Source organism: Schistocerca gregaria, chromosome 3 (assembly GCF_023897955.1).
Source record: "Schistocerca gregaria isolate iqSchGreg1 chromosome 3, iqSchGreg1.2, whole genome shotgun sequence".
Lineage (NCBI taxonomy): Eukaryota > Metazoa > Arthropoda > Insecta > Orthoptera > Acrididae > Schistocerca > Schistocerca gregaria.
Window position 1 is genome coordinate 325,033,109 of NC_064922.1, and position 21,218 is coordinate 325,054,326.

Sequence of the window (21,218 nt, forward strand, 5' to 3'; positions counted from 1 at the left end):
TTTTGGTCCTACTTCGACACTAAGTACTTTTACCACTTCTATAAGCAGTGTAGTCAAGTAGAGATCTGATGGCTATGAACTGCCACAAAGTAAAATAAATATTCTGCCTATTTAATAATTATCAAATTAGGTGGAAAAGAAGAAATACTGTCAAGAGACACATTAAATCAAAAAAATACTACATTCACCAGCAGGAAAATGTTGCTGATTCTCAACCTAAACAATCATTTGTTGGAAGCTTAAGGAAAGCCAAAAGAAGAGAAAAAGCATAGACTAATTAAAAAAAAAGAGAAGTTTTTGCAAAAGCAAACATTCCTGTCAAAAAGCTTCCGAATCGCCACTCATTTTAATAGTAAATTTCAATGCAATAAGGCTGGCTCCTCGAACACGTAGCATGATCTCCTTTAATAAGTTATCATACTCAGCTCGTACAGCCCCATTTAATAAATTCAAGAGTGTATTGCAAAATTGGTTAAAATGCAGTGAATTCTATAAAGTTGAAGAATCCCTAGGAAATACTCATTATAATATAAGCTTTTAATAGGTGATAAAGAGATGTTTTCAATTCTTAAATAAGCTAAATAATTCTGTGTATGTAAATGTTTATTGTGCGTAACTGTACTCCATTGCAAACTTTGACGAAGCCAATTGTATGAAAAATACTGAAAGGCAAATAAAAATATTCTATTCTTTGAATCTATGGATATAATTATTTACAATAAATAAATAAATAGATTAGAATTTTACCAAAAATAGGTGCTAACTTTGGAAAAAACAGATGCTACATCTTCAGGACCCTAATCATGGGTTATCAAGAGTTCTGTGTGGCTGGAGAAAGGTGCAGGCTCTCTTGGTGCTTAAGAAGGGTTGTCAGGCAGAGACACATAATTACAGGTCTATACTGCTAACATTTTTTTTTAATTTTTTTATATTTTTATCATTTTTTTTAGAATTATGGAACATTTTATGCTCATATACTATTACTTGAAATACAAAGAAAGTCCTGGAAGGTGTTTAATAGTTAAGCACAGTTGCCTCGAGAACAAAATAAGAGATTGTGGAATGCTCTGCTCCTAGCATTTTATTCTCAAATGAGTCAAATCAACACATGTAACATTAACTCAAGGTGCTCCACAGTGGAGTGTGATGGTAACCTTAGCTATTCATGCCAGATACAATATAGTGTATACAATTGGAAGCTCTATGAAAATGTTTGCAGATTGCCAGGATCCATAGCATTAAAATTAAACATTCAATTTTAATAATAATGCACCCTGTATTTTTTATACTCCTAAATGAATTACTTTCTTTATTGCATTCAATAGAGACAAGTCACTTTTGTCCCATATAAATTTCTATTCACTCTCTGCAAATGAAAATAAAAGCAACTATAAAAATTTGTGGTTCGTGGGCATTTTTCTATTTGTGCTAAGTGCATTGGTAGCTTCTCATTTCGCTAACGCTACACAGTTCTCCACACAAATCGTTACAAAACACACACTTTGGTTGTGGCTAATGTTATCTGTCACTGTTCTGTGCTTACGCATATGATGAATCTCAGAAAAAAATTCTTCAAACTGCTGTCATTGGAATACAACATCAACAGACTGCAGGATCGTGCTTTAAAACCAGGTGTTCGGCATGTTGTGATCATCGGTTACTTGAAAGGAAGGTCATTAAAGATTGAACACTATTTAAGATTAGGGAGGGACGGGGAACAAAATCAGCCATACTTTCTCAATGGAACCATTTCGGCAACAGCTTTAAGCAATTTATACCAAAATCACACAAAACCTGCACAGCTGGATGTCCTCACTAAGTCAAGTCAAGTGTGTTAAGCACTGCGCTGCCTTGTTCGGTGGTCGGCTGAAGTATGACACAAATAGAAACTCAGCAAATTACTAGTTTATATTGTAATTAAAATATTTATTGCTGAATACCCACTGCTGATCAATAACATTTCCAACTTCACTTTTATGCAAACGAGGAAATTATCCACGGGACAAATTCTGTTACGCATGTTACACACACAATTACACAATGTACAACAGATGGGGCTCCAAATAACCATTACTTCCAAGGCAAGCATGCACAGCAGAGGCAACTGGACTCTAGCAACAAACACAGTAACAGCTTGCGCACTACTTCACCTTATCGTAAGTCAGGACTCCACAACCAATTTTAAGAAAATCGTTAAATACCTCTGCTTCAGTCAAAAACAGTTGAAACCAGTGGTGAATTTACAATTATTTTATGCTACTGAGATTTCTCAAAGTAATCCAGAAGTCTGAGATTTTTTTGTGCCTGTTCCAGGTAAAATCAATTTTTAACTACAAATTTCCCAGACAAATTACCACTCCTTTAGCCATTATATACAGTGTAATTCTCATGATGTAATTGTTCTCTACAGAATACAGTCAACCTCTCCGAACAAACCAGGCAAATATGACAACTTGCGTAACTGCTAATTTTGTAAAACCTTAATAGTATATAACACAAAAACTTAACGCTGTAACTCTATATGGTTTTCTTGGACAATCAGAACTATTCATTTAACACTACTAATAGAATAACATTGGTTAATGACATTCAACACAGATTTCCACATACCTGTGGTAGTGTGGAGGAGGTTAAGGAACTAAGATAATTTTAATATAAAAATTGTTCCACTTTCTACAAGCACAATAACACAACTGCCCATAATATATTCGGTTGTTTTCAGATGTTTAAAATTACACACCTTACCTTACCAAAACTATTAATCCACAGAAAACAAGCTGAATTAACACATTTGGAAAAGAAAATGGAATCAAAATGAATTACCTGGAGGGAGCCCCATGGGGGGTGGTCGCATCATGTTCATGTTACCTCCAATCATTGTTGGGGGACCTAGGGGCACAGCGGGCCTCATTATAGGTGGTCCAGCCATTGGGGACATTATAGCAACACTGCTCACTGGAGGAGCTATTGATACAGGTACAGCTGCCACAGCCATTGGCGGACGCTGAAAGCGAGGCATAACTGTTGGTCGTTCAGCCTGAAAACAGAATGAGCTTGTTATAATTTAATAATAATGAAGGTATGACAAACATTTAATTTTATAATAAATTTGTAAGTTTTAACATATATTTTAAATACTGTATACTTCACATCTAAAAGTAGATGATTCTTTCTTTGAATTAAAATTTGATTTTTGGGTTTTATTTAGTCACTTAAAACGACAATTCTTGTTCAGTGTTTATCTGCATTTCCAAAGGGCTCATGAAGCAATCAGATTTTTGTATGTTTTTCTAATATTCGAAACTCAGATATCTATCTTCAAAGGTATTTTGATGTAACTCTAAAAATTTTCAAGAAAACTGACTTCTATGTTTTCTAAGGAACTTTAATTCACTAAAATTAGGACAATTTTTTATCACAGACCGCATAGTTCAATCGGTAACACTTGAGACGGACAATCATTAGATCGCTGGTTAGAGTCTTGTTTTGGTTGTTATCATCATTATCTATTCTTCAAATTTATCCCATTCAATTCAAATACCTATTTCATTTAAATATGGATGTCCTCAACATTATGTTAATTAATAGATATCTAATTATAATTTTTTATGAAAAATGGACATCATCTTGTTTCTAATTACACACTGCACAGCTATTTCCTTCACTTACAGTGCCATAACTCTATAAGTCTACATAAAGTGTATAAATAAAGGAAACCATCATCAATTAATAGTAAATCACGTATTGTACTGTTTGTAAACACACACAGATAGCAAGTACTGTTCCCTTGAATTCTCATGTTTTTTCACAAAGAAAATTATAATCGGATGTGTTACTTAGCATATACTTGATGAACTTCATATTTAAATGACATAGGTACCTGAAATGAACATAAAAACTAATCAGGTTGCCCTCCATGGGATGGGTGCACGCAACAACAATAAAAACTAATTCACTTTAGTGAGTTAAGGTTGCTTGAAAAACTTCAGAAGTCAATTCTGAGCAGAATTTTTGAGAGTTGCATTGAACTGCTTTGAGAAATTTATATTTGAGTTCCGAACTTCAGATACCTAAGTATAAAAAAATTACAAAAGTTTGATTGTGGTGTGACGATCTTGTTAATTCCCCATGTTCTCATTCATTACAATATATTCTTTGCCTGCTCCCACCTCTTTCACTAACAAGTTCTCAGTTCTTCAAATCTTGTCAATACCAGCAATATATTTTTTCTTCTCCTTTCGCTCAATAAGTCTCTGTAGTATAGAGTGAGTTTTCCTACGATGATACTTGTCCCCGTTTCTCCATCCTCATACCTTCTTCTGATAGAAGCAATCATCAGGTCCACATGTTATAATCCGTATGACTAACATCAGTATGACTAACATTTCCCATCTAAAGTCAACTGAGCAAACTTTTCTGTGCACATCAACGCCTCAACAATAACTTCTAAGCAGAAATATTCTATAACTTGAGAACAGCCCATTTGCAACCTTATAAATTAATATTGGCCTCAGATATCTTTATGTTGTGACACAAGCTTTAGGAAAATAGTGCCAATGAGAAGTAAATCATAGAATGAATGGCAATGTTGGTGTTCTTCCTTTGAAAACTATATTTACTGTGCCTGAGCAACTAATAGTACTAATTAGTTTAGAAACTACATTCAGCAATGCAGAGGTTTAAATGAATTATCCAAACGCAACCCCCCCCCCCCCTTCTTACTGAACTTGTCACTATAGAATTTTTCCTCTATTGATGGTACTTTCAAATGTCGAACTGCTTGCTGACGGTCATTTAGGTAAAGTGAAAGATTTTTCATATACCAGAATTACAGTGAAATGTACATGAGTTGTTAGACCAATTCCTTTGCTGTGACCCAATAAAAAATTGTGCCATTTTATTTCTCCACCAATCGAAAATGAATTGAAACCTCAAAACATTCATTTAAATAGCTTTTCTGCAATTTTATGTATGACCTTTAAGATCTATTCTACCCATAAAAGAATTACACATTGAATAATGGTATGGAGCTTTCTTACTTGTTTCCATTCCTGTAACATCTGAATCCATGCAAAAGATAAACCAAACCAATATCTGATACTTGTTTGTTGACTTAATTTGTGCTATTGTAGGTAAACGAGAAGAAAATTACAAGCTCACATATCTTCAGCATAACATTTAGCATTCACCTACGATTCCCCAAATAATCTAATAATTTGCCAAAAAGGTAACAATTTTTGTAAAAAATTGAAAATTTTGTATTCCCCATACTTGTGTTACCGACCTATTGTGTATTAAGTTTCATGGTCAGCACTGGTTTACTCCATGAGATATAAAAATTCCAAATTTGCACTTTTTTCATTCCACGATTTTCAAGTCCAATTTTGATTCAAATTATTTAGCGTTGTTAGTATACAAAGAACAATTAAATTTTTTTGACAGTTACAACCATGGTCTTTCTAGTGAGACAAGTTTGAAAAGTTACATAAAACGTTCCTTTTTTTCCTTCCAAAATGCGGTTAATTTGTCTTTTTTCGTCATCACTATCCTTGTCATCACTATCCTTGCACTTCATTTACATTATTTACCCGATTATAAACCGAAGCTTTTTCCGACATTCGTTATTCAAAAAAAATATGATGTCATATTATACTCACTGACTAAATCACTGCTACTAAGGTCAACATTTTTAACCCTTTTAGTGCCAAATACGATCTGATCGTGATCCAGATATTCGGCGAAAAATGCCAGTAACAATGTGATCGTGATACTCTTCTCATTCATTTTTTCCGCGCTTGAAGGCAAAGTTGTTAGTATTTCCTAGCCAAGACGCAGAATGAAGGTCGAAGGCACAGCATATCGTTCTTCTTTTCGATTGTCAGTGTGATATTTCAAGTAAAATAAACTTCTCTGGTGGTGGTTATTTACAGATTATTTCGCGGCAGCATGGCGTCCTCAAGTAAGAAGTTGCGGTTCGATACAAGTGATTTAGACAATAATATGATAAGTAGTGGAAGTTAAGATGAATTTGCAGGATTTGCAGAAAGTGAATCTGATGATGAGATGTCCGGTGGAGAAGAGGACTCGTCGTTTGTTTCTTCAAGTGACGATTGTGCGTCAGCAAATAACGACGACGACGACAACCAAACACAACTAAATTGCAGTGCAAATACTTTTGTTGAAGTACTGGATGAGGCATCAGATAATCAACCTCCCCCCAAGCTTTGTGTATGCAGAAGTACCAGACCCTAAACATATACCAACAAACGCCACACCAATTGATTTTTTTCAATTTGTTCTTCATGCTGCACCTTTTTATGATTATGGTGACAGAGACTAACAGATACGCTCGCCAGGTGATTCAGTCAACGCATTTATCGCCAAATCGAGACTCAAACAATGGCAGCCAACAACTGTAGCAGAAATGAGGGCTTTTATAGCAGTAATTTTGAATATGGGACTGATAAAAAAACCAACGATTTTTAGTTATTGGTCAACTGATGCAAACCTGTTGACACCGTGGTTTTTGCAAATGTTTTCACGCAACTGGTTTCAGTTGTTGCTGCGGTTTTTCCATTTTGTAGACAATTCGAAACTTCACCCTCCTGGTCACCCATTATATGCTCCAACAGCCAAATTTCAAGTGTTAGTGGATATTGCCAACAATGTTTTCAGTCACTACTACACTCCACACCAGCAACTGAGTGTTGATGAAAGTCTTGTTGGGACAAAGGCGCACTCACAGATAATCCAGTACCTTCCCAATAATCATCATCACAGATGGGGAGTCAAATTTTGGATGCTGTGTGATTCAGTCGTAAATTACTGCCTAGGGTTTTATGCATACCGTGGTGCAAAAAGTGATGATAACAAAAACGAAATAAAAGAGAATGGCCTGGGATATGTAGTCATCATGAAACTACTAGCTCTTGGGAGCTACATGCAAAAAGGTTACCATGTGTTTTGCGATAACTTTTTTACATCTATTCCTCTGGCAGAAAAGCTGTATTCAGTTGGTACTTAACTAACGGGAACAATTAGAAGAAACAGAAAATTCCTGCCACGTGGTCTTCTGTTGAATTATGCTGTAGGTCAGCTAAAGTTTTTCATGAAATCTTTTATACTCCTCTGTGGCTTCCGACAGAAGAAATCAGAGAGAAATCCAGTCCTCCTTGTGAGTACATCATCCTCTGCTACATCATCAGAAAAGACAATTCGCAATAGACAGTTGGTCAAGAAACCAGATGTTATTTTTCAATATAATAAGTATATGAGTGGCATTGACTCATCTGATATGATGGCGTACTGCTATTTAGATGAGAGGAGGACTGTCAAGATGTGGAAGAATGTAGTGTTCAGCATAATTGCCAGGATGGTGCTGAATGCATATGTTTTGTATAAGGAAAGCCTAAACCCCAGCGACAAACCACTGACACGGCTGAAGTTTAACAGCATAGTCATGTGCAAACTTTCTAAACAGTGGTTTCAGGCAAGGACTGCAACCACAAGTGCAATAGATACAAATGTACCTGCTCAAACAATATATGGTGTAGAGACTCTTCCAGGGAGAAAGGAACGCTACTGTAGTGTTTGTTCTACGAAGGATAAGAAGTGGCGTTCACGAACAGTATGTGTTTGTTGCAAGAAAGGACTGCATCCTTCATGTGTTGGTCAGCATGTGTGCAAGTAGCTGTCATAGCTGCAACCACACATTTGTCAGTGTTTTATGACTGAAGAACTGAGAACACATTCACAACAAAACAATTTTTTTGTAATGTTATGTTCTTTATGATTTTTTCCTTAGTGAAATAAAAAAGAATTTGTATTCCTTTATGGTGTTTTTGTTAAGGAAACTACAGAGATTCTATAAATACCTGAAATTTTTGAGTATATCATCATTTGATGGGTCTCACAGTAAACTGAAATCAAAGTTTTAATTTTTTTCGGTAAACCACATCATGAAAATAATTTTTTTCTCTGAAAATATGTTCTTTGACAATGTGTATTGCACATATTACTGTAGACAGCAGCATTCCCTAAAAATTAAAAAAGAATTACATTCCTTTATGCACTAGTTTACATTTTATTGCAAGTATGGCAGAGGTCTGCATTTTACTGTAAAATCGCATGGCACTTTTAACATGATCTTTTGAGAAAACGTCTGGCACTAAAATGGTTAAACTGTTTACCAGATACAGGTCATCTTACATTTAGAAATGAAGCTTTCACTATTGAGGTTTCATACAAATTTAATTTGAGTGGGGCTTAGCAAACAACACTTATGTCTGAATAGGCTCGTGATCTCATGATATGATGAAGCACTTGAGTCAGTATCGACCTCGCTTGAACCAGTACTGACCACAGTTGAAAAATCACATGACATATGACTAGCAGCAATAGCGCACGGGATGGATACATGAGAAACTACGAATAGCCACAGCAACAATCTAATGCTCTGCTTAAAAACTGACAATATTGTGAAACACAGGAGGAAACAGCATTAAATTCTATCCACTTATAAGCTTTTGTTCTATTTGAAGAACACTTATAAGCTTTTGTTCTATTTGAAGAGGTTCGCAATAAAAGTTATCATACATGTATGAACACCATACACCTGTATTTATGCTTTTTTTAAACATTAAGGTAACATTGAAGGCGAAAACCTTGTCATTCAAAAACCAATGCATCATTCTGAACCAGTTAGTATTTCATTTGGTTATGAGACACTAATGATTTATCAAGTGCATTGCTAATGAGAAATTCTGCCATAGTTCAAGATTACAGAGGAAAAATGTTACCAGCTTTTAATCAGTTTTCACCAACAGCCATGACCAAATCGAGAGACGATCGAAAGTTCAAGAATTGGACTGAATTGTCATTACAATCTCATATTTTTGCATTAGATGCTGTTGTTACATGTGACCTACACCATAGAAGATATTGCATCTGTGTTTCACTGTTGCTCAAACTTAGCATTATGGAACATTGAAGGGGAAACAGTGACACCAGCTTAATTGAGTTGAGTGCAGGAAGCCAAGTGTTAAGCATGCAGAAATTTTGTCATGCAGCCAAACTCAGGAATTTATACTGTGTACTTTGAGATTTTATGAATGTCTACTATGTTTAAATTGCAGTTTGCCTGAATCGATTTGTACATGGAATTGAATTGACTTTAAAATTGGACAAATACTCATATTCCACAGGAAATGCTGTAACCAGCGGTAGGTCCCTCTGTAACCACCACCTGAGAAATCACAACACATTCGGAAGAAATAGCCAAATATTTGTGACAATGAAGATTTAAATTCCACTGGTAGGATGATAATTAAAAATAGTGATACCAGATCCAATAGGCTAAGTAAACGAAAAAGCCAGTGAGCATAAAAATTAATGTGATCAACTTCTTTTTGTTTCTTTCATTTCTCCTTCTATTATCAAATTGTAAACAATAAATACATGGCATAAGTTTGGAGTATGTGTAACGTTAACATTTTAGGAAGATATTTTGTATCAATAAAAGTTTGTAATTTTGATTAGTAAGAATAATTCGGGGTTGTCTTATACTAGGATAAATACAGTATTCACTATTGGCATGTGGCACATAAATGAGAGAGCCAGCCTTGTGTTAGGTTACTACATGCTGAGGTATAAGATGCCAAACTTTGAAATCTTTTTGGGACAAATTTTTTTGGACATTTTGTCTAAAACTTTCTGGCTGACTATGATTCATAAAATTCTTTCCAGTATTATTCCTAAGAGAATGCAAAAAGTTGTACAAAATGGCCAAATTTAATTTCTTTCAATGAAACATAGTCCAAAATACAACAGCTATAATTTGCCAGAAATTCATTTTCCCTCTGCACATGGTATCAAACAAGTTACTACATCTTTGCCAATATTATCTTGATGAACGTTAAACTTTACTGATGTTCATTGGGGACATGACACAAAATTTCATCAAAATTCATGATGGCAGAACAGGGAGGCCTATACCCAGGTTGCAGATACTTTGCACTTGACGTATGCATTTCAAGCTGGCAACGAAACAGGTTGGCAAGTGAAGAACAAGAAGCAAGTGGCACTAGGTGGGGGATGTGAACCAATCTCAGCATGGTAATCGCTGCCAGTCGTGATGTCAAAGCTCCCATGTGGCTGGTTTTGTTTGGTGTGAACATAGACAATGTGTGTTGCGTATCGCTTCTACCATGTGCTGTGCTTTCATACATGGTGGTTCAGCAAATTCTGATAAAACTCTCGAGTCTTACGGGGAGAAAGAGTACCCAAGTAATAATTGAAAGCCATCAGTTCCTGCCAATAAAATTGTGGAACGGACATCAAAAAGTTCTTGGAAGAGTAGTAAGCAAGGGAGTGTTATTGCAAAAGTTGAAAGATGTAGACAGGAACCCTGACAATTCAGAGCCATATGAATCAGATAATGCATTTTTAGTGACTCTTGGAAAGAAGAAAAAGCAGTCTCACACTGTCATCGACTTGGATTCTTTTAAGACTGGTCCAATTCAGAGGCATACTTACGGTTACTACAGCTGGAAAGAGAATCCTATGACAGTGTCATTAAAAGAAAGTGAACTTCTCAGGGGTGGGAACGTCACTAAAAATAGTGCTGAAAAGTACGGGTTTCCCTTACAAATCACTACATGAACGCAAGTCCTGTTAGAAAATGTGCATGATGATGTGGCTCGTTATTTGTTTTGTGATGACAATCATGAAGCTGGTTTTGGCGTTGATTCCATCCATAGTAACAATGGGGAGCTGGATTGAATTGTGCCTCTGTTGCCGTAAAATGGTGAGTGAAAAGCTAAGAATATCAATTATTTATTGCATAATAATAATAATAATAATAATAATAATAATAATAATAATAATAATAATAATAATAATAATAAGATGTAGAGCAAGCAGTTACAGTTTCAGTTATTACATATTCTGTAAATCTTGTACCGCATGGTTTTCGAGATATTGGTCATAACAAAATGCTTATTTTCTGTATTTCTTTGCTCCATTATCGAAAGCACGTGTTTCGATATGATTATATACACATTATTACGTGGTCGTTTATTTGCTCTTATTGTGGTAGCAAGCCAAAAATGAATTCTTATACATAATGTTATTTCTCAATAGCTTACAATTACAAGATAGAACAGAAAACTTATTGCTTACTATGTGTGTAGAGACCACTGTTGCAACATCGCTACTGCAATGTAGTCAACTTCACTCGATGTAATGCAAACTGAGTAGTGCCATGTTTTGTTGGCGCAGGTACAGATGAGTTGATACCATCATAATGCACAGTAGTGTGCAAAATTAGAGACAGAAGTAACTTTTTCATGATGTGTCACTGTCAAATAACATGGCTCAATGAAACTTGGACCTTAGATGAAACTCTGACCATACATAGAACTGCTACAGTACAGAAGATAATTCGAAGAAATAAGCAGAACTGGATACATGTGAATAATGGAAAATCAATTTTCTATGTTATTAATTTCTACAGCCTGTTCCAAGTACTTTGATATGTATGTTATTGTATTTGGAATGAGGAATGTCCCCTATATACCAAATTTCAGAGTTGACACCATGTACGCTGTTATGCCCCTTATTTCAATCAAAGAAAATCATTACTATTTCTCACAAGAACTGAAAAATGTTTGCTTCCAGTGTTTCTGTTTGATAGTGTATAGTGGTTACACTGCTAGATTCCTAAACCTGTAAATGTTATATTAACAGTGATGCTGTCTGTAGTGGAATTGTTATTGCTGATGTGGGCATCTTATTTCTGATATAGGAAATAATGAAATGTAAACAATGTGATGGTGTTGACCACCTGCGAGTAACTAAACAACAATAATAAAAAAGGTTGAGTATCAAAATTAGTTGTTCTGCACAGATCCTGCAATAACAATGGAAACGAAGTGCATGCAATGTGTGCAAGAGGGAGAAAAAAAAGGGGGGGGGGGCTTCTCTCTTCTCCCCCCCCCCCCCCCCCCCTCCTCCCCACCAAGACTTTCCCGCGTCTCACAGCAGTTTAGCTAGTGGATAAAAATGCTTTTAGATACCTTGATGGTTGTGCCTGAAGTATCTAAGAAACATTCAGTGCTAGAAATTCTAAATGTTAGTGGAACCAGTGACACTGTTGCTGCAACTGATGGGGCACGGTATGTCGAGTTCATAATTCCTTGAATGATGTAATAAGTGCTTCCTAAAATCATGACGGTTACAGGGAAGGTTTGGAGTATGATGAATCTCTAAAAATATTTCGAAGGTCTGATGCTCTTTATAATAAAAGATACATAAAATAAGTAGGCAATTGGAGACACTAAAGCCTTTAACAAAGTTAACGAGTTCAATGTTTATAGGGATACTCCGATAATGAAACTAGAGTGTTGTTGGCAATTAAAAAAGGATAGGAGCTAGACTGAGGAAGCAATGAGGAGAAATCAATGGTAAGCTGCTGTCTGATAGGAAAGTTCTGCCTGGGCTTGGCAGCGTGGCAGAATCTAAAACGACCTTTAGAGTATTACAACCATTAGATCACGTATACCTCTGAATGATGTTATAGAAATAAGAAATGCTGTGTGGGTTATTTTCATGAGTTATCCAAAGATGATGCTCTGAAGGAGCATATTCTTGATGTGGTTACAAAACATAATGGGTTTTGATAAAAATCAAGGTAGATTCTTTCTACACATGGGTCAGAGGTCTGAGGTTGGTGTAGTAAAATGCTGAAACTGATTGCCACATAAAATAAGGTTGAAAACTTTACAGCTGAGTCCTGCAATCATCTCTAAAAAGATGAACATACAGAGACACTAGGAAGTAGCCAAACATACCTTCATAGTCACTATGTCCCTGAGCCTGTTTTGAGTGAAATAAATTAGTTTTTAGAGATCTGGATGACGAAATTTTATTTAGTAAGTGTCTACATTAGTGCTCTCTAGAATCCAAAATGAAAGTTTTAACTATTGTGTCTAGGAGAGTACCCAAAGACATTGTTGAATTGAATACACTGAAGTTTGAGGTACTAGATGTGGCGATATGTTTCAATCATGGCATAACAGCTAGACTGGAAGCGCAGAGAAACTTGGGCATAAAATGTGACTCTAATATGAAAGACCAACTGCTTTCCTGCTACAGACTACAAGCATAAGAAGGAAGATTCACTCTTTAAGTCACCAAGAATGCTAAAAGGAATGCCAAGAGGAAGCTCTAAAAATAAGAATGGCAGCTGGATGACGACTGTACTTGAAGAATGTTCTGAGGCACAATTTAATATGACTCAACAAATCTTCATTTTCAATTTCCTGAAGTTGTATTTTTCAGAATTTAAGTATAAGTATTCCCTTAAGTTCCAAAAGTATTGCATTAATTTTTTTCTGTAACTTGCCCTTGTGTATACCTATCTAGCTGACCTAAATGTCATTGTAGCTTCAACTAAATTATAGAGAAAATCAAAATGTATATAATAAGATATAATAATTTTTTCTGGTTAACACACTCAATGTGCAGAATCAAATAGGTCTAGTAAATTAGCATCATGTCACATATACAGTAAAACCCCAAATTAACAAACCTGCTGTTAAGCTTTCAATAAATGATACACTCTTCACCGAGTAGCAGTTTTGTAGAAGTAAATTTTATTATTTGAGAGGAAGGAAGTGATGGAACTCAGCACTGTACAGGCTATGCTGTTGATTGTTGCTGCTTGGAATTCTGTAATACAACAGACAGTGTTAAATTATTTCGCAAAAGCTAGCTGTCGTACATCCACTGGTGTTGAAGACAACATTGTTCCAGAAGAACAGAGTAGTAAAACAGAATTTATACTGTCAGGAATTTCTTTTCCTCATTTAATGTAGACGAATCAATCAGCAGGAGTAACAACTTTCACCAGAATATGCTGGAAGGACAAAACAAACTAAACTTCTTGCTTCTTTAAACGGCAGTGTTCTGTAAAAAGTGTAATTATTATATATTTACAGAGATGCCAAGTTTGGAAAGCAGTTATCAGTAATTGGGACAAGAGAATTCTGCATTTATGAGCACTTGCAGTTTTTTAAATTCTTCACTAATGGGATGCACCAGATCTTTCAAAAAAGAAGCATTAAGTTCAGCACACAATGGGCTATAAATTAAAGCCTTTATCACCTAGCTGAATGTATTCTTTACCATCAAAGTTATTGGTAAAAAAAAAAATAGTTTCATAATAGAATCATAATCTTTGTGTTAACTATATGTAGCAATTACCTCTGCACTTGTCTGTGGAGTAGATGTTGACGTATCTACAGTCTTGGGTGGTGGTTGACGTTGATACTTAGGCAGCCTTGCACGGTATTCCTCCTGCAATCCAACAGCAAGATAACATTTATACACTCATATAAAGTGAAACAAGTGATATTTACATAATAATATAGTTATTCATAAATCTGCAGTTATTATTTGCTACGCTGTCAGAAAATACATTTCAGAAACTTTCTTTTTATCAATCTTACTAATGGTGACACTTTTCTCCATATTTCCAAATCTTCTGTGAATCTTATAATCTCCACATAATTACATCAAATGTCTTCAATAATTTTTCTTCTTACACTATTGTTGGTGTGTCAATACTGCTTTACCTACTACCAGCACCATGTTAACTATTCCCAGATGCCACAGCAGATGCTCCAGTAACTGCCTTTTCTTCTGGAACATGTCTTCCACACAGATTTCTTTCCTGGCATATTCTTTTCAGTATTTTGTATATTATCTGTTCACTGGATTTGTAAAATTCTTTATTTCAAATGTTTTAAATTTCTTCTTTGGATTTCTGAGGATTAATGTTTCACTTCTATGTAATGTTACAGAAAACGTTCGATTTCAGAAACTACTTTTGCTAATTTGATACTTAACCTCTTCAAAACTATTCAGTCTACACCTTACTGGAAGCAGCTGATGTATTCAACTTTGATTCCACAATCATCAAAAAAGGTTACTAGAAGCAATAATATATAGTGTGTCCCAAGAGCAATGGTCAATATGAAGGGTACGAACGCTAATTCAAAACGAAATAGTCTAGTAATGATGGGCTCTAAAATAGATCCCTGAAGAGTTACAAGCACTTGCCCATCATTGCTATTGTGAAAAACCTTTTCTACTGAACAAGTGATTGTAGCTCTTAAGGTAAGCATTTTAGAGCCCATGTTCACTAGACAATTTTTTGTTGTTTTGGTCTGTACTACTTCCTCGCAAAATATGGAAAACATAGAGCTTGTAGTAAGAGATTTGTTTCACAGTTTCAAAGAAGTAGTAGTGTTCATAGCTCTTCAGGCATACATTTTTGTGCATGTTTTATGAGATTATTTTGCTTTGAATGATCGTTCCTATCATATGCTTGGGTGTTGACCATTCCTCCTGGTACACCCTGTATAACCTGAGAGAAGTTGGGACAGTAGACTGTTGCTTCTGACAAGAGAGCCATAAAGTTTGGAAGCAGCTTTTGGTAAACATGCAAAGCTAAAAGCTATTTCTACTAAAGGAACATTTAGCAACACTCATAAAATGTTTCTTAGTGTTGCGCTATATTTCAGTATGTTGCTGCTTATTTTGCTTTAAAAAAAGAGAGAGAGAGAGAGAGAGAGAGAGAGAGAGAGAGAGAGAGAGAGAGAGAGAGAGAGAGAGAGAGGATTCTTTTGCATGTTTTCTGTGGAAGCAATTAAGTGTCAACATACCTCAGATACTGTTTGTTTCTGTGATGGAAACTATCCATGTAGACATCTTTTGATAGTAATGAAATGCAGTATAACCCTGCTTTCACATTCCCAGAATTAACTTTTTCCTGCCATTTACAACTTTTTTTATCACTCCTGTTAAATTTCTTATGTTCACAATGTCAATTTGCACCTGTTTTTGCATTTGCGTTTATAATATTTTCCACGATTTACGCTTAATGAAACAATTTCCCTGTATAAAAAACTGATGTAATTGACATAAAATGACACTAGCATAGCATTGGCCTTCAAGCACTGTTTACAAATGTTACACGGTGAAGTTTACTGCTGCCAGGGTACTCCATTCAGCATATCTGAATCGGTGAAAGTCTGAATGATTTTATGCCTTGTCACCTGCCGCTGGTAAGCTCTACTTGATGTGGTGGCTGCTGGGAGTAACGAGGTACATTTGAATGAAGTTATCAGACTGTCCATAACCGTTTTCAATTCAACCTGTCTCTACGATGTACACGCAGCTTCGTGATTGTCAAGACATCTTTGCATTTCTTGAAAGTATATTTCGCATTTGTTGTCATTTGGCCACTAGTAGCACTAGGTGACACCTTTGCCCTCTTTAGAATCCACATGCTTCTGGTGTAAATAATGAAACACTGCACCAGTTAAGTATTTTATCATGCTTAGCATAACATTTCGATAATTTATTCTCATTGTCAAGTACAAATATTTACATAAATATTTTTTTTACATTCGACACACTGTGTGTGTGTGTGTGTGTGTGTGTGTGTGTGTGCGCGCATCCACGAAAAACTAATATCCTTCCGTACAAACGCAAAATCAAACGATGTAAGTTCAGGTGTTGTGGCTGTCTGTGATTCAATGCCACCTCAATGTGTTAAGTAGCACCCCATCCTTTCACTAGTGTAGTTATTCAATAAAACACAAAAAAATTAGCCAAGATGCAGATCTACGAAGAATTAGAAAACAAAGAAGAAGAAAGAATTAGGCGTTGGGAAGATATTTAACATGAACATTTTTTCTTGAAACAGTCTAATTATAAGAGCATGCTATTTTTGCTTACATGTCGAGCCACATCTCTGCAGAAAGTTGAATACACGAAAAAGAGACAAGTTATTTACAAATTAATTTTTTCTAGATATATGTAAAATTTTAGTGATTACTTTGGTAAGAAATTGTTTGATTTGCTATTAAATACTCCTACTTTAAATAGCTTAGAAGCTGTAATGTCCGACAATTCTAGCAACTGGATACTTAAAAGCTGTGTGCTGTTCTTGCTTTAATTTTTCCTTAAGTGCTTCTGTTTGGCTAAGTTCATGCGTATTTCACTTTGTAGTGTATCACCAGATCTGATATCAAACAGTGACTGTTAAAAACTGTCAGTAGTGCTTCAGATCCCATGGCATCAGCACTACCAGCACTACGTACAGTGACATTAGCAGCAGCAGACTTAAAATCATACAAACAAAATACAAAAGAAATATTTTAAACCCTTTTGAAAGCATCACCATTGAGAGAGGGATTATTATTCACTATGCTATTACAGGAACAATGACCGCAAAAGATAAAGGGTCATCAAGAATGCCAGGATAGGACTGGTTTTACAACAGGCACAAGTAGCTTATTAATCAGAGGATAAAAAAACATTGCTGATTAGTGGGTTATCTTGGAGCTTGGTTCAGCAAATTTTAATGGAATATTTGGAAAAGAAAAGGGTTGCTGCCAAGTTCATTCCTTGGGTTCAGAGAGACAATCAAAAGTAATGTTGAGTTTAAACACGTCATGCTTTAAAACAACAGCTTGATCCAGATTTTCTGTCAAAGGTCATTACTGGTTATGAGCCATGATGCTATGGTTACAACCCAGTAACAAAGCAACAGTCAAAGCCAGTGGCAGACATCATCATCACCCCGTCCAAAAAAATTCCATTCAAATATCAAAACGACGTTTATTTGCTTTTTTATGTCAAGGACGTAGTTCATTAAGAGTTTGTTCTCGCAGTCAGCCCGTCAATCAAACCTTTTTATTTGTAAATTTTAAGAAGAGCGTGCAACAGTGTTCATAAAAAAAAGACCCAATTTGTGGCAGACAGGAGACTGGTGCTTCTGCCACGACAACACACATGCACAGACAACCATTACTGTTATACAGTTTCTGGCTAAAAATTTATATGTTTCTACTGCCCCATGCACCTTACTTGCCTGACCTGGCTCTGTGGAACTTTTTCTTATTTCCATGCATGAAAAGGGGCATGAAAGGACACCAATTTGACAACACTGCAGAAGTCAAGATAAAATGAGGGAGGGGCTGACAGCCAATTCTAAACATGACTATAGAAAAATGTTTTAAATGGTGGAAGCACCAGAGGGACAAATGGATTAGTTGTAATCAAAAGTATTTTGAGGTGGATAAGGGTGTTCTATATATATAAAAAAATAGAAAGAAACTTCCACATGGGAAAAATACATTAAAAACAAAGATTCCAAGACTTACCAAGCGGGAAAGCGCTGGTAGATAGGCACAATAAATAAAACACACACACAGAATTTCTAGCTTTCGCAACCGACTGTTGCTTCTTCAGGAAAGAGGGAAAGAGAGGGAAAGACGAAAGGATGTGGGTTTTAAGGGAGAGGGTAAGGAGTCATTCCAATCCCGAGAGCGGAAAGACTTCCCTTATGGGGAAACAAGGACAGGTGTACATTCGCGCGCGCGCGCCCACACACACACACACACACACACACACACACACACACACACACACACACACACACACAAGCAGACATTTGTCAGGATTAGGCGGGTGAGGGCTATGGATTGTGCAGTTTGGAACTGGTATAAGGACTGATGGAAAGAAGGATTGCAGCCAGAGATGGGAACTTGAAGTGTGAGGCCTTTGGGGGTAATGCCAAATGTCAGACAAGCCGGAGTAAATAAAATATGGGAGCGTAATTTGGCTAGGGCGGAGGGAATGTAAATAAAATGTAATGAGGTCGTTGTGGGGATGTTGTGAGGTTGACATGGTATTAGAAGGTGGAAAGGGTAATATGAGGTTAAAGTTAAAATAAATAGAAATATCTGTAGGGAGAGATAAAGGTGTGAAAAAAGTCGAAAAAGTGTTGGTTTGAGATGAGCTATGTTGATCCTGTGCTGAACTTAGGTTGGTGAATAACAATGGGTGCAAAGGTTAGGTAGTTGTGTTGTCTCCAAAACACGTTAAAGGGTGGGGAAATTCAGGAAAATTTTGAAAAAAATTTTATCAAAAAAAGATTCGAAAAAGTTTTGAAAAAAATCCGTGTAAATGTATTCAAAGAACTGGTTATGTACTGGCAGGTTATGAAAATGAGGCTAACAATTGTTTGATGAAGAAATAATAACGTTTAAACCTGTGGGAAGCTGCTAAAAAATGATCGGTTATGTGGGAAAAACGGGAATGGAAATAAAACGAAAGTTGTTGGAAATAGCTGAGATGGTTGTTTAATGGGTGAAAGGAACTGAAGCTGAGAAATAGTATTCATGAGTTTACACGAAATGTTTGTAAACTTGGAACACTGGATTTTATAGCAGCAGTTATGTTGAAAGCGTTAAAAATTTTTAGGTTATGGTTTTGAAGTAAATTACGTATTATTGAGTATAATTAGGCAGGATAAAATGTATGGTAGATTACGGAAAAAGGGAAGATGAATACAAAGTGAAACTACTTGTACAAACAAAAAGAGAAAGATGATAGAGAAGATTTCGAAATGCAACAGAGACAATAACAAACGTAATTGTTGGGTTCAAGTTAATGATGATGTAAATAAAATAGAAAGAAACTTCCACATGGGAAAAATATATTAAAAACAAAGATTCCAAGACTTACCAAGCGGGAAAGCGCCGGCAGACAGGCACATGAACAAAACACACACACAGAATTACGAGCTTTCGCAACTGGCAGTTGCTTCGTCAGTAAAGAGAAAAGGAGAGGGAAAAATGAAAGGATGTGGGTTTTAAGGGAGAGGGTAAGGAGTCATTCCAATCCCGGGAGCGGAAAGACTTCCCTTAGGGGAAAAAAAGGACAGGTGTACACTCGCGCACACACACACACACACACACACACACACACACACACACACACACACACACATATATATATATATATATGTGTGTGTGTGTGTGTGTGTGTGTGTGTGTGTGTGTGTGTGTGTGCGCGCGCGCGCGAGTGTACACCTGTCCTTTTTTTCCCCTAAGGGAAGTCTTTTCGCTCCCGGGATTGGAATGACTCCTTACCCTCTCCCTTAAAACCCACATCCTTTCATTTTTCCCTCTCCTTCCCTCTTTCCTGACGAAGCAACTGCCAGTTGCGAAAGCTCGTAATTCTGTGTGTGTGTTTGTGTGTTTTGTTCATGTGCCTGTCTGCCGGCGCTTTCCCGCTTGGTAAGTCTTGGAATCTTTGTTTATATATATATTTTAAAGAATAATTCAGGTTTTCTGGGCACCCCCTTGTAAAAGATAAGCCATAAATACAAAATCATTGTGGTTAAAGCTGAGAGAAGTTACAAACTGCACTACCAATACATAAACACCATGTAAAGAAATGAAAGAGGGCAAAGACCCACCTTAGCTTAATGCATTGTGGAGAAAACTGTGAGAACATGACTGCTATACTTTCACTATGATAGACACTGGTAATACAGAAAACACAGTAGCAACTCATGAATTAATAGGGGCTGTGTGTGAAACATACAATAATTTTCACTGCATAAGACTCACAAAAGATCTATCTGAAAATCCTAAGAAGTGCTGGTCCATTGTACCTGTAGTGGCTTCATCTGCTGTTGTAACTGAAGGCAGTCAACGAAAAGCAAAAATATTAAATTCCACATTTGAAACTGTATTTACGTATGAGGATACTGCTGTACCAATATTTCAGCACTTCACTGACTCACAAAGGAGAAATATTGATACTAGCACCCTCATATTCAAAAGCAATTAAAACTACTCAAAAGAACCCCATGATCAAGTCATGACAGGATTCCAGTTAGATTTACAGATGTTGCAGAATTAGTTCTTTTCCTAGCTCATATTCATCAATATTTTCCTAAGCAGCAGTCATTGGAAAATAATACAAAAAGGGTAATAGATCGGATGTACAGAATTATATATCGATATTGCTGAAGTCCACCTGCTGCAGGATTCTAGAGCTTATTCTAAGATCAAAAACTACAATGTTCCAGAACAAAAAGAAGCTGCTCTTAAAAGTATCAGCATAGATTCAGAAAACAACATTTGAGTGAGACAAATTGTTTTATTCATAGCCAATATCAAATGCTCATGAACCGGTAGACTGTAATATGGTGTTCAACACTGTACCACATTGTTGACTAGTAATGGTGATATAATCATGAAGAGGATCTTTATAGATATATGATTGGTGTTATGGATATTTGAATCTGTACATGACAGTGGCTGGTGAATGTTAAACATGTTACTTTTACATCA

General features: G+C 36.1%; 1 protein-coding gene across 1 annotated transcript in view; it reads right to left on the reverse strand.

The window, feature by feature from the left end:
- The window catches only part of LOC126356246 (BUB3-interacting and GLEBS motif-containing protein ZNF207-like), a 71,326-nt gene that overhangs the window by 15,304 nt on the left and 34,804 nt on the right, over window positions 1–21,218 (reverse strand). The window contains exons 8-9 of the mRNA XM_050007077.1: window positions 14,263–14,355; window positions 2,824–3,037 (exon numbers count right to left, since the gene is read on the reverse strand). Of these exons, the coding sequence (XP_049863034.1) occupies window positions 2,824–3,037; window positions 14,263–14,355 (307 nt within the window). The remainder of the gene's footprint in view (window positions 1–2,823; window positions 3,038–14,262; window positions 14,356–21,218) is intronic.